This window comes from Ambystoma mexicanum, chromosome 1p (genome assembly GCF_040938575.1).
Source record: "Ambystoma mexicanum isolate Mex_15411 chromosome 1p, UKY_AmexF1_1, whole genome shotgun sequence".
NCBI lineage: Eukaryota > Metazoa > Chordata > Amphibia > Caudata > Ambystomatidae > Ambystoma > Ambystoma mexicanum.
In genome coordinates this window covers 657,126,732-657,139,784 of record NC_090921.1, presented here as the reverse complement: position 1 = coordinate 657,139,784, position 13,053 = coordinate 657,126,732, and the positions used below count along the sequence as shown (strand labels likewise).

At 43.6% G+C, this 13,053-nt stretch overlaps 1 protein-coding gene across 2 annotated transcripts in view; it reads left to right on the top strand.

The window, feature by feature from the left end:
• The window catches only part of LPL (lipoprotein lipase), a 251,284-nt gene that overhangs the window by 204,963 nt on the left and 33,268 nt on the right, over positions 1–13,053 (top strand). For both annotated transcript variants that reach the window (XM_069649721.1, XM_069649722.1), the window contains exons 6-8: positions 3,519–3,761; positions 7,022–7,142; positions 9,304–9,486. In XM_069649721.1, the coding sequence (XP_069505822.1) occupies positions 3,519–3,761; positions 7,022–7,142; positions 9,304–9,486 (547 nt within the window). The remainder of the gene's footprint in view (positions 1–3,518; positions 3,762–7,021; positions 7,143–9,303; positions 9,487–13,053) is intronic.

Genomic DNA, 13,053 nt, shown 5'->3' with positions numbered 1-13,053 from the left:
AGGGGTGTCCTGGGAGTCCCTCTGCCAGACATTAGTCCTGGTTTCTAGAGACTTACCCAGGTACTCTTGTTCAGAGGAGAATTGCCTAGCATTTCGGTGCTGGACTGCCCTAGGGCAGGACAAAGACTGAAATGTTTGGGATATTTCTTCTCTGTGAAAGATAGTGAGCTAAAGACTCTGGGTAAGTCTCTCGAAAACCAGGACTAATGTCTGGCAGAGGGACTCCCAGGACCCCCTTGTTAATTTGCATATTTAAGTAAATTTGGGTCTCACCCTAAGTTACCAGGGGAATCCAGACGTAGACCCCTTGCTCACTATTCTTAGAGAGGCACAGCTCCTCCCTACTGATAAGGTCCAACCAGACCGAAACACGTGTCTGGGGATGCTGTTGGTACTCTTGTTCAGAGTAGAATTGCCTAGCATTTCAGTGCTGGACTGCCCCAGATATTTCTTCTCGTGAAAGATAGTGAGCTAAAGACTCTGGGTAAGTCTCTCGTAACCAGGACTAATGTCTAGCAGAGGGGCTCCCAGGACCCCCTTGTTAATTTGCATATTTAAGTAACTTTGGGTCTCACCCTAAGTTACTAGGGGAATCCAGACGTGGACTCACTATTCTTAGAGAGGCACAGATCCACCCTACTGATGAGGTCCAACCAGACTGAAACACGTGTCTGGGGTTTCTGTTGGTACTCTTGTTCAGAGGAGAATTGCCTAGCGTTTCGGTGCTGGACTGCCCCAGGGCACGACAAAGACTGATATGTTTGGGATATTTATTCTCTGTGAAAGATAGTGAGCTAAATACTCTGGGTAAGTCTCTCGTAACCAGGACTAATGTCTGGCAGAGGGACTTCAGGACCCCCTTGTTAATTTAAAGTTTATTAATTGAGGACAGTCTTTTGACCCAAATGTGCCAGCATCGTCTTCCAAATAAGGGAATACTTCCCAAACCCCAGTCAAATGTCAGGCTTTAGCCAGCCTGAGTCCAATGTTGCAATCGAGTTACCTTTGAAGCTCCCCAGTTTGAATTGAGGCGAGGTGCTGCTAAAAAGCCACACCTATGTGTCCCAGAAATCCATTGTGCCAGACTGAAGCACTGCCACAGAGTCCTGATAAGTGTGCGAGATCCACCACCCTTGCCTATTCATATGCCTTGGGGGCTGTCCACTACAACGGAGGCAGATCCTGTTCCCAGGAAGCAAAGTCCTTTGAAGCCAGGCCAGGAAAAAAAGCTGTTCTTCAGCAAATTTATTTATTTTTTTCTTTCCTGAACCAGAAAGCAAAACTGTTGGAATTAAATATCCTACATGTGTTTTAAAACAAACCCTCTCCCATTTATATGCAAGGACAGGCCCTTAATTCAACAATTTACTTTTAAACAGACATTTCCCTGTTTGTAAAAAGCACAATTTGACACTTGGTTAACTTTGATTTGCTGTCATTTCACAATGCAGTTTTCTCTTACATCTGGATTCTAAACATTATTTGTAGCCCTAGTCAATTTCTTATACACAGACATCTGTTCAAGGCAAGGGTCCACTGAAACTGACATAAGCTCAGAGAGATAGGGCTTCTTGTGAAGAGTTTAGCTGTGATATTTTGTTGCAAAAAGTCAAGCGTTTTTCCGTATGGCTTGGAGTGAAGTTCTTTGTTATTTCACAGATCTTGCCTGTCACAGTCTGTCATTCAGTGAGAAATGCCCCCTTTTGTTGGAGCACAACCTGAATATGGATGGACTGGGTCTCACTGGAACAGAACTGTGTACTGTTGAAATTGTGGAAAAGAGCACCAGGGCACAATCATTTTAATGCAAAATATTTCCTTTTTCAATTGTAAATTTTGAGCTTGCAGCATAGCAGCTCTGCTTTTCAATTCTTTTCTTTGGTGCACATAATGAAAACACTGGCAGCCTTTATTGGGGTGTTTCATGTTCCATCTCGCCCCATGTGTGCTTGGCAAAGACAGAGCAGCCATTATTTTGGTGACTGCAAAATGCAGTTTTGGTGCAATGCAATGGTGCTCAACAGAGCCAGTGCAGCCGTTCTGCTGGTACTGCTGAAAAATGCAGTTTGGTGATGTTGGGGAATTCTGCTGGATGGATAAATGTACCCCACAATGCCCATCTTAATGATTTAGTCATTAATCTGACCAAAACCTTAGTTATGGCTTATAGTCTTTCAAATTAGAAAAGAACAGGCGGTGCCAGGTGGAAGATGGCTGATTTGACCCTGCCCGTGGTGAAGGAAATAAAATACCTGGGTATCATGATAATGCCAAATCCCTCAGTGAAAGCACTTGAAGATGACATTAGGAAGAAGGTTAACCAACGTGTCTGTCAAATGAAAAAGGTCTTGCATACCTACTGTAGATTCACTATCTTGCCTTTAATCAAGTTCTATAAGGGCAAGGTAATACCCATTGTAATGTGTGGAATAGAGATCGATAAATGGACTTTGAGGATCAACTGGGTTTGATTAGAGGGACTGCTCTGGAAACAGGTTTTTAACCTACCACAATCACTTCCTATGGCTAGGTTAAGGTATGAGTTAAGTCTTCAATCACTGAAATTTCATGCAGAATGGAGAATGATCATGCTGTACAGATCCATAACAACACTGGTTAAGAACTCTCTTTATGGGGACATAGGTGGTCTAATGCTAAGAAATACCAATGTCTGTTCAAGAGAACTGAAACAGGATGCATTAGGTATAATTATGAAATGCAAAAGGAAATGAGGGATAACCCATTAAAACAAAACAAAAAACTATAGGTGAAATAGATTGGCTAGAAACAAGGTCGTCTTTCATTAGCATGAAATTCTTCGACAGTTTTGTAGTAAATGACAATCCCTTGGGTTATTTGTTGCCGTACCTGAGAAGGTTTCGAAATCCCAGATGGTGGGGGAATTCTTTAAGGTTCTGTCTAAATTTATATGCCACAAGAACACTACTGAACACAAGGAACAAGGGCCCAGTAAGTGATAGTATTTGTTAAATTTGTGATGTGGGGGCACAACAGAATGTTAAACATCTTCTAATAACATGTTCAGGGTTGAACGAGCACAGGGCTGTACACTTCAAGTTTTGTTCAGAATGTTGATTTGCTACACTCAGATGAATTCTGGAGGTGAATGTCGGCTGGGAAGAAACCTTTTTAACTATGGAAGTTCTTAGATTTTTGTAAAAAAATGAGTTATTAATTATATTTTAGCGTGATTTTATTTGTGGTTTATGTTGGGACCTTATGTATCTATTAATTCTTTTTCTTTTTCACGATGGATTGTAAATGTTATTTTAATGTTTAATTATGATTGATTGTTCGCTAGGAAAAATGTATGTGTTTGTTTTTGCTCAATTGTGAAAAGTCATATGTTGACTAAGCACAAATAAAAATTAAAAAAAAAAGAAAAAAAGCCTTTTTTATTATAAAATGAATAATTCCTGTGAATCATTGTGGATAGCTCCACCCCCTTTGTTTATCAGAAAGGTTGACTGTTAATTTGTCTTTTTTTTGTTTCTAAGACATGGACCAGCTGGTCAAGTGCTCCCATGAGCGCTCCATCCATCTCTTCATTGACTCTCTGCTCCATGATCAAAAGCAGAGCATGGCTTTTCGCTGCAACTCAAAGGAAGCATTTGAGAAGGGGCTGTGCCTGAGCTGCCGGAAGAACCGCTGCAACACTCTGGGCTACAAGGTCAACAAAGTGCGGGGCAAGCGGAGCACCAAAATGTATCTGAAAACTCGATCCCAGATGCCATACAAAGGTATGCGCATAGTTCTTCTTGTAGGTGCCATCAGAACGTTGCAGAATTGCTCTAAGTAGTACTGGTGGTCGAGATTAAGTAGTTTATTGCAGCTACATATAATGTAAATTGCTTGGTTTGTTTTTGTGATCAACGAATTTCTCACTAATAGTATGTGTACCATTATATATATAATTAATGCGATATAATATTCTTATGATACATGACAGCCTGCAATATCCATATAAAAGCTTGGAAAGAATTTGATTACAGTCCAGTTGTGACATCACAACTGACCTATAATAAGAAAACAACATCACAACCGCTCCTTAATCGGTTATTATGCTTCAGTTGTGAGGTCACAATTTTTGCTGCATGTGCCAGCTGCCACTGTGGTGTGAACCCCCCCCCCCGTTCCAAAGGCTGGAATAGCCAGGCAGCTCAAGTAAATGGTCCGAGCTAAATGAGGGCCATTAACGAAGGATCCGGGTTGTTAATCCCCCCCGTTCCAGCGCTTGGAATGGGCTGTTAAGGCCATTAGAACCCCAGGCCCCCAAAGCGGTAACCCAGGGTGCTAAAAAAATAGTATTTTCCTTCATACCACGGGACACGTGCAGCTTCCGTTGTACAAAGGAAAAATCTTTACAAAAATGGCTGCCATGGAAAGGGAAGGCAGGTTTCCGTATGGAGCACTTCTTCCCTTTCCATGGCAGCCTGCGGAAGGCAAGGGGTAGGAGTGGATTTGGCGGCACCTGCCACTGCTGAAATAAGGTAAGTAGGAGGTGGGAGGGTGAAAAAAAAATAATGGGACGGAGGATGGGGGAGAGATGGCGGCGGGGGAGCTGGCCATCAGGCAGCATGGGACGCAAGCTTGCACCGGCGGTGCAAGGCTGCGTCCCTAGCCATCTGATTTACTGGCAACCCCCTGACCCCCAGCGTGCTGATGCAGCAATTAATTAAAGCAGTTACAATCTTGTAAAATTCCTATGACACTTAAGAGCAATTAATTGCCGAGTTACTGTTTATGGTACAATGTTTCATTTTTGCATTGCTGAAGGTTAACACTTGTTAGCAAGAAGGTGCAGGTTATTACTTATCTTGAAGTACACAATGAAAACGTTTTTTCAATGTACTTCATTGAAAAGTTTAAACTATTTTGTTAGATCACATTCAAAGCTGCATATTAGCTTTTTCAAAACCAAACATATTCTATATGGACTATATGGATCATCCAAATTGATGATCTGTTACTTTAGATTAAACAAGAAACCAGATATTTAAGGGGCTGACAGTGTGTGGCCATGTATTATAAGTAATAAAATATCCCCTACCGTACGTAAAAAGGATATTGCAAGTCGACTCAGAATTCCTCTATTTGGTCACAAAACTCCTCAGTGATTAGTGGGTACTTTATCCTTGGTATAATCTACTGGTTGCAACGTCACAGTTGGATGATTATAAGCCTCATTCTGCGACACCATAACTTTCTGTATAGAATAAACTATTATTGTTGGGATGTAGGAAGGGTAGGGAGTGAAGCTCATGGGATCCTCCTGCAGGTACTAGCAGACAATCCTTTACTCTGAGGAAAATTGACCTGGGTGCAATAACTCCTCACTGCTTATTTTAAGCGAGGCTTATATTTCCCGAAGTGGACGCTGTCTTTGGTCTGTTCTGAGTGATATTGATTGTGTCCTGGTCCAGGAGGGAAAAGACACAGGAATCTGGGCGGTTCAGTTTCATGTTCTTGTAGAGCCCAACCTGGAAAGAAGTGGTCATGGCAGTTGCTGTGTATGTGCATGGAACATGTCACTCCTATGAATCCCTATGAAATCCTCATGCTTTTGTCATTTTTCAAAAACATGCAGAACTCCATTGGGATTTGAGCCTCTCCACCAGCATCCAAATGACGCGTCAGTCTCCCCCCGCAGAGTGTGGAAACGCACTGAGCATATTTACTGCTCCGTAGCCCTGCTCTCGGCGAGTCCATTTGAAAATGGTACAATAGTTTTTTTAAAGAAAATGGAAAGACATGTAAGACTATAGTTGCTCAATTTCACGTTGTCCTAAAAATGTATAATCAGTAAACGTATCCTGCAAGGCCCGTCTATGTTTTCGAAAGGAATACGGCACTATTAAAAATGAACTGTCCTTTGTTGTGGTTTGTATGATGCAAATCCCATAAATAAGACAAAGATCAGAATTATCCTTATGTTATATCTGGTCTGGTATCTTGCGCAGACAGGCACACACATACATACCCAATAAATCAAAGAAGGCCCTATGATTAACTGAATTATCCTTCATTTAAACCCGTAGCGGGCTATTCAATTCACAAAGAAATAAGAACTGGTTTGGTCTTTGCTTATTTGAGAGTAAGTCGGGAGTAAGTCAGAGTTAGTCATTATTATTATTATTATTATTTTTTAACAAACAGCCATCTCCAAGTTTAAGTCAAAGTTGCCCATGCCAACTTTGCGAATTGGGCCCATAGCATTTGACAGCCCATAAGGACCGCCCGCTAAATCCAGTTTCCCAGATTCAGCTTTGCTTTTAACACACACGCTCTCCATGTTGTCCAACTGTACACCTGTCTGTTGCTATGGTCTCCAAGACGTTTTCAAATGTACGTGTTATAGTCTTTAGTGCTCCTGCTGTGAGCGAGTCAGGTTGTTCCCTGTGTGCTTCAAGATTTCCAGGAACCATATGTTGTAATGTTGCTCCTACTTAACCCTCAGCATCACCTCCAGATCCTCGTATTGTCCCCTCTGGTTGACGAAGTACTCTGCTTCTGGGTAAGGATGCCGCTGTGCTGCATTTATTCTGTCCACGACTTTGAATTTCTCCCTCCTCTGTCTCCTTAACCGTTCATATGTTAAGCCTTTTCTCCTAGGGCTGGTGATTGCATCCAGTCACATCTGGTCCAGCTCTATTCCCTCTTGGGATGTGTGGCCTCGAGAAGTGCTCACGGTACTGCAGATGAGATGAGCTTCTCAGCCCCCCGAATCCTAATCCAGGATATCGGGGATATCCTGAAATCCTGATTGCCTTTTAACATTCAGTGGCTCCACGTGCCCAACATTGGATGGAACATCATCAATGATTGGGTACAGTGGAAAGGACATGCTATGCCTTTCTGCTGACTGTGGCTCTGCCTGCACCTGACAACCTTCAGTGGTCGCTCAGCACCATCATATTCTTTTGGAAGTTTGGTTTTAAAAATGTTTCAACAATGTTTAAGGAACTTGTGGTGATGCAATGCATCTTTCTTCACTTGGCAGTGTTTCATTATCAAGTCAAAGTGCATTTCTTCGGAGCCAAGAACTGGACGATGACGAATCAGCCATTCCTCCTCTCTCTCTTCGGGACCCACGATGAGCACGCCAACATGGCCATTATAATGTGAGTCTGACCTGTTATGTGTCCAGATTTGATCAATTGCTGAGCTAATTAATGCATTCAATGATGAGCTTAGGAATGCAGCAACTTTTTGAGTCTTGGGTTTGGCATTACTTTACAATTTCGCTCCACGCAACCTCCAGGTGGAATGGAGACAGTCTCTTCTTCCAAAATGGAGGTATTCATGCTTGGCTCTACTCAACAACCTAACTATTCATTTGGAGATGAAATAGAAAAAAGACTAACATTGCTATAGCATAGTGGCATGGAAAGACAAGTGGACGAAACACCCCCACACATAGACACACAAGCTAGCCGTAAAGACCCTGTGGGAGAATAAGGACACACATATGATCCTGGTTTTACTAACCGCTAACCACTGGTTGGACCAGCACAACCCTGAATTACCAGCATAGAGCTATCAGAAAGGCCAAACATGAACCATGACCATTCCAGCACTCCCCATTTTACAGCCTTAATTCCCTCCCATTGTGTCCTCAGAGGAAATAGTGCAACATAAATGTACACTATATAGTCTCGGGAGGATAGCTCAGGAGCAATGTGCTCGCCATGGAAGCAAGACGACACGGAGCAACACGGGTTCGATCCCCGGGTCCGCGCTTAGAAACCTCTGGGTATTAAGCACATTATAAATAACCTATCATATCATACACACGGTGCACAGTATAACCGTGCTGTAGAGCGACCAGCTTCAACATTCACAAGGGGAAGAAATGTGCGAAACGAGTAGATACCTCAGGACGGATGGTGATTTCCTGACCTAAGAGAAAAAAAGTTCATGCAAGTCACAATCTGTGTACAAGGGACCCAACTCTTCATGGCTTGTTAAATCCGTTTGTTTGTGGATAGATAGTTGAAAATATAAATTATTCCAGAAGTCCACGAAGAGAATTGACTACGTTTCTATAATCCCCTTTAATCAAAGCATTGCAATTAAATGTTTGTTTAGTGTTCTACATTAGAAAGGGATCTCCGTCTACTAAAGTCACTGAAATGGACAAGACAGCTATAGGGTTTTGCCTTATCCAGGTGCATTCTCATGAGATTTCCAACGCAGTCTCGTGATCAATGTTGGGTCCACTAAACTGATAAGTGCAAGTATTCAGATCTGGGAGCAAATGTTCATTTGAAGGGCTGTGAAGCAATAACTGTAAGCAGTGATGCGCAAAAGCAAATGTGAAATCAGAAGCCGCATTTCGGCAAACCAATGAAGACAAGCTTCAGTGGATAGTGCATAGCCAAAATTCTAAATAGGCAATAAAATGGCAGACAGTCATCAAACTTTGAAAAAAGATGTCTCAAATGTTCAATTATTGGGCAAAATAAAGCATGAACGTTTTCACTAGTTCACCCAGGTCCCAAATCCGGAGTAATCTTTGTTTCAATAGCTGCCTGGAGGCCCATACCAAATGATCTGCTAGTCTTTGTTAATGATTGAGCTGCATTTCAGGGGGCAGGTCGATAAGCCTGTTTGCATGCTTCGTCAATAGCTTACCTTTTAGAACAGAGACAGATGGCGGGATCTCTAAGATTCTTATCTTGTATCGCCCTTGATGGCCACAGTAGCCAGAGTGGCTCTGCTTTCTTGATGAAGGAATCCTGGTTGGAAGCTTTGGCAGCCAGCATGCAGGATCCCATGGTAGTCCTTGACTGCGCCCCGGTGCTACCCTTCGTTCCTGCCTTCATTCTTACTTCGTATTGACGACCTCGGACCCTGGGACGCTCCTACAGTGGTCAAGTGTGCAGCCAATGAATGACTAATATTTAGGAAGTCCAGCCTAGGCACACTGATGTATTTCTTTGTTTGTCTGAGGCATACTGACTTGGTTGGGTTGCAATATTATAATTGTTTCTTTATATATCACTTTAATCTAAAGCACTTTATATAGAACATATTTACATATATTACTATTATTACCCAATCGAAATTGGTACTCCATTATTGACCCCGGAAGGATGAAAGGCTGAGTTGGCCTTGGGAAGAAACCTGCGACCTGCAGATCAAACACAGGTCACAGCAGCGAGCGTTTAACCCCCTGAGCCATTTTACCAATTGATTTCAAACTTATCAGCGTGGTTGCCATTTAGCTGCATTCGTCTTGTGTTCCAACTCTAATACTAATCGAACTTTCTTCATTTGCAGGCCTGAGATCTCTACAAACAAGACCTACTCGTTCCTGCTCTACACCGAGGTGGACATCGGTGAGCTGCTCATGTTGAAGATGCAATGGGAAAAAGATTCCATCTTCAGCTGGTCCGACTGGTGGACCACCTACACGCTGGACATCCAGAAAGTCAGAGTGAAATCAGGGGAAACACAGAAAAAGTAAGCTTTTTTTTGCTACTTCAAAATTTCACCAAGAAGCCGGCAATTTTCCTCAAATTAACCTGCGTTGCCAGTAACTGATCTGTCATAGGTGAAGCATCCAGTAATTATTACTGCGTGTTTTACCACTCTGACAAATTCCGATTTTGGCTTGCAAAACTCTTATTTCTGCCTGCTTTTGTGTGGCGGTAATTACCACCACACAAGTAGTAGGCCATGTGGTAATTACCACAGGCGGTAGAAACCACCTGCAGTAATTACCAGACCTCGTGGCGTCATCTGGAAAAAACGGAAAGGTCGGCATGACAACTCTTGCAGACCTTTCCAGGGACCTGGCGTGGTGAGTGGACAGTCCCGGCAGCGGGGTCTGAAACCGACAACCCTACCAACCAATCATCTGTCAATCAATGTTGGTGAGCTGTTGGTCCTTTAGGCCCTGGCATTTTCCTACCAGTCTGGGTTTATTGATGTCTGGGTTTATTGATGTGGTGTGTTTCTTTGCGATTCCTGACTGACGGTGCCCAGACGTGAGGCTGGGGTAGTGTGATGGATATCCCCATCGGTGTGTGATGGCGTGTCATTAGTATCAGAGGATATTCCTGACTTGTGGCCGTGCGACAGGTAATCTTTGGCACTTCCCAGTTTATGTCTCTATGTCGTGGGTTCAGTCTGAGTGGTCAGTGAGTGGCGGGGCGCTGCAGGCGTTCTAGTCATGATGTATAACTGAGTGGCAGGAGTGGGGTTTCCCTTCCAGGGGGTTTGGAATCCTAAACTCCTCCCCATCGCCTTCCAGTTTGTGTATGTGATGGAGAGGTTCCGGCAGGGGTTTGGAAGCTTCTAGGCCCTCCTGCTCCCTTATAAGTGAGGGTTGTTGGGTGTGTGTGAGAGAGATTTCATGACTGGCAGCTCCCATAGAACCCCCTATCTCCTCCTAGCAATGTGATGCTGTTAATTGTTTAACCAGAATTTCCCTATTCCATTCCACTTGCTTTTTAGATAATGCTCTTTCAATTGACACTCCGAATTATTTCTTTGGCTATTTTTTTATGTATGTCTCCTATTATTCAGCAAAGAGTGTGCTGGAAACAGGGAAACCTAGCAGCAGCATCTATTTCTAGATTGCTTCTATGGAGACTCAGGTCAGAGGTCACATCCAGCTAATGTCCATTCGCTGCTATAGAATGTCCGAAACTCGTTTTCCTTTTACATCAAGCGAACACTGATGAAGAACCTCCCGGAATGTATTCCTAACCCTGGACCTTGCACCACGAATCCTCGGTGAAACGCCCAGGAATTCATCTGCAAGGGACCAGGCATCATCTATGCAGGATTCGAGGTTTAGGGCCTGATTCATGGAATTCTTTTGCACGGTGCAAAGTGACTTTTCACTGGTGCAAAGTAACTTTGCACTCCCAACAAACACCCTGATTCATGAACAGTGCAAAGTGTCTCTTCCCCGTGCAAAGTCACTTTTAACCGCCAAAAGACACTTTGCACTGTTCCATGAATCAGGGAGTTTGTTGGCAGTGCAAAGTCACTTTGCACCGTGCAAAACATTTAATAATAATATTATTTTAGCATTTATTTAGCGCTACGAACCCCCAGGCATTTGAGCGCTGCTTATTACTAGCCACAGTGTGTGGTGCCCATTTATCGACCTCGGAAGGATGAAAGGCTGAGTTTGGTCCTGCCGTGATGCCAAAGCGAGGCCTCTACTCGCTGTGCTATCGGACCACCTATCAGGCCATAAGTCACAACTATTTCTGGGTATAACCACTCTTATTTACTCTCCCTACTAATTCAAGAGGGTGAAGTGGTGGAGATTCACAAGTTTTGCTCTTTAACACGAGGGCGATGGCAGGGCTCAGAAGGCCTCTGGAGAATCTTTCTTGCATTTAATGCCCTGTGGAGGAAGACTGGTCATCATAGGAAAGTGCAGTTTTACCTGTATACACTGGCGCCCAAATAAATGCTATAAACTAAATGCTATAAACATGATAGAAAGACTACATGGTTTTATGCTTGTACAGATATCAGATGTTATATTTTTGTATATATGCCAGTAGATGAAAGTGTGCCGTATACTGTGTATGATCTATAAGCAGAGAAGATCCAGAAGCTCATGGCTGGCATGTCCCGGACAACCAACGTCTCGGATCTGTATGCCTGCTAGGTCTGACTCATCCTGACCATGGGTGGCATTGCCCGCTCTAACCCACGCTCAACTAGACAAAATTAGCAACAAGAGGCTGATAAGCTATATAGCAGATTCAAGCCCATGCGTGCCATTTGATAATGTGTTAACCTACTCTGCAAGCTGAACCCTCCTTATAAATCCTAGTTCACCTGAGGCACCTCTGCTCCTCTACTTAACGCTAGGAAAAATGATCGAATGGGATTCTTCATGCACCTAGTACGAGCAATCTCGTCCTTGGAACTTAAGGGGTTAATCTGCAAGAGAACCTAATTTGTCCAACTAAAAAGCGTTGCCTCATCAGGGCTGATTCAGATGACCTCCTGCTAGTCAATATATAAATGGCACCATTAGCAACCCTAAAAGTTGGGATAAACCCTCTCCCTGCCAACACACGGATGGCACCTGACTCAATATCCCCGTTGTCAGAGACGTGCCAACTTAAAGAGCTGTGCCTCTGTGTAGGTTAGATGTCCACCCACCAGCAGAAACCCAACCCACCCAAAATCGAATGACTCCTCGTTTCTTCCAAGCACCACAACTCCTCAGTTAAGGGTTGGCTGGCTGAGGTATCAATGAAAGGCGTGCTCTCAACCCAAGAGTCTCTTGGTTTCACCTACAACATCTCATCACTGGAAGAAGTTGTTTCAGCAAATTCACGCTGAACTATATCACACAAGATCGAATCCGTTGCCTGCTTGCAATCATGTTTAAAATAGTCTTTACTTATTATTTGTAGTGCTCTACGCGGCCAAAGGCCTCGGCGCATGCAGCCTACATCTGCTAAAGGGCCACACTCGCAAGGTATGCACATTCATCTAGAACTCCTGAATTGGCCCCAGAAGCTGAACTTCCTGTTCTTAATCCAGCAGGCCTAAAATCAGTGCAGCGGGCACACATCTGCATTTCCTCTGCTCCGTGTGTGATTGGAGACCTGGCAAACTCTTTGATTCTCAATAACCTATGAATTTAGCCATAACTCCAACGAGTCGAATTTCAGATGGTTTCAGATCCTGTGAATTTGTCACACTTTTCCCGACTTTCATTGGTAAATATTGAGGTTCACCCAAGGTTAACAGGGTCCTACTAGGAAGTACGGGCAGCTTCCAGCCAGAGGCATAGACAGGGTAGGGCCAGAGCGGGCAATGCCCATCCAGATTCTGTAAATTCCCACTCGCCAGCGCTTTGTGGGCATTTACAGATGTTAATGTCACTGTGGTGGACCCATCTACATTAGTTTCAGGCCCCACTTGTTAGACAATCCTGGCTGCACCTCTGCTTCCTCCACAGGGCCCTTTAAAATGCCCCACTTCCTATATCTGGGATCTGGTAGGCCCCTGCAGGGTGGTGGGACATGTTTTCACAGCAACATG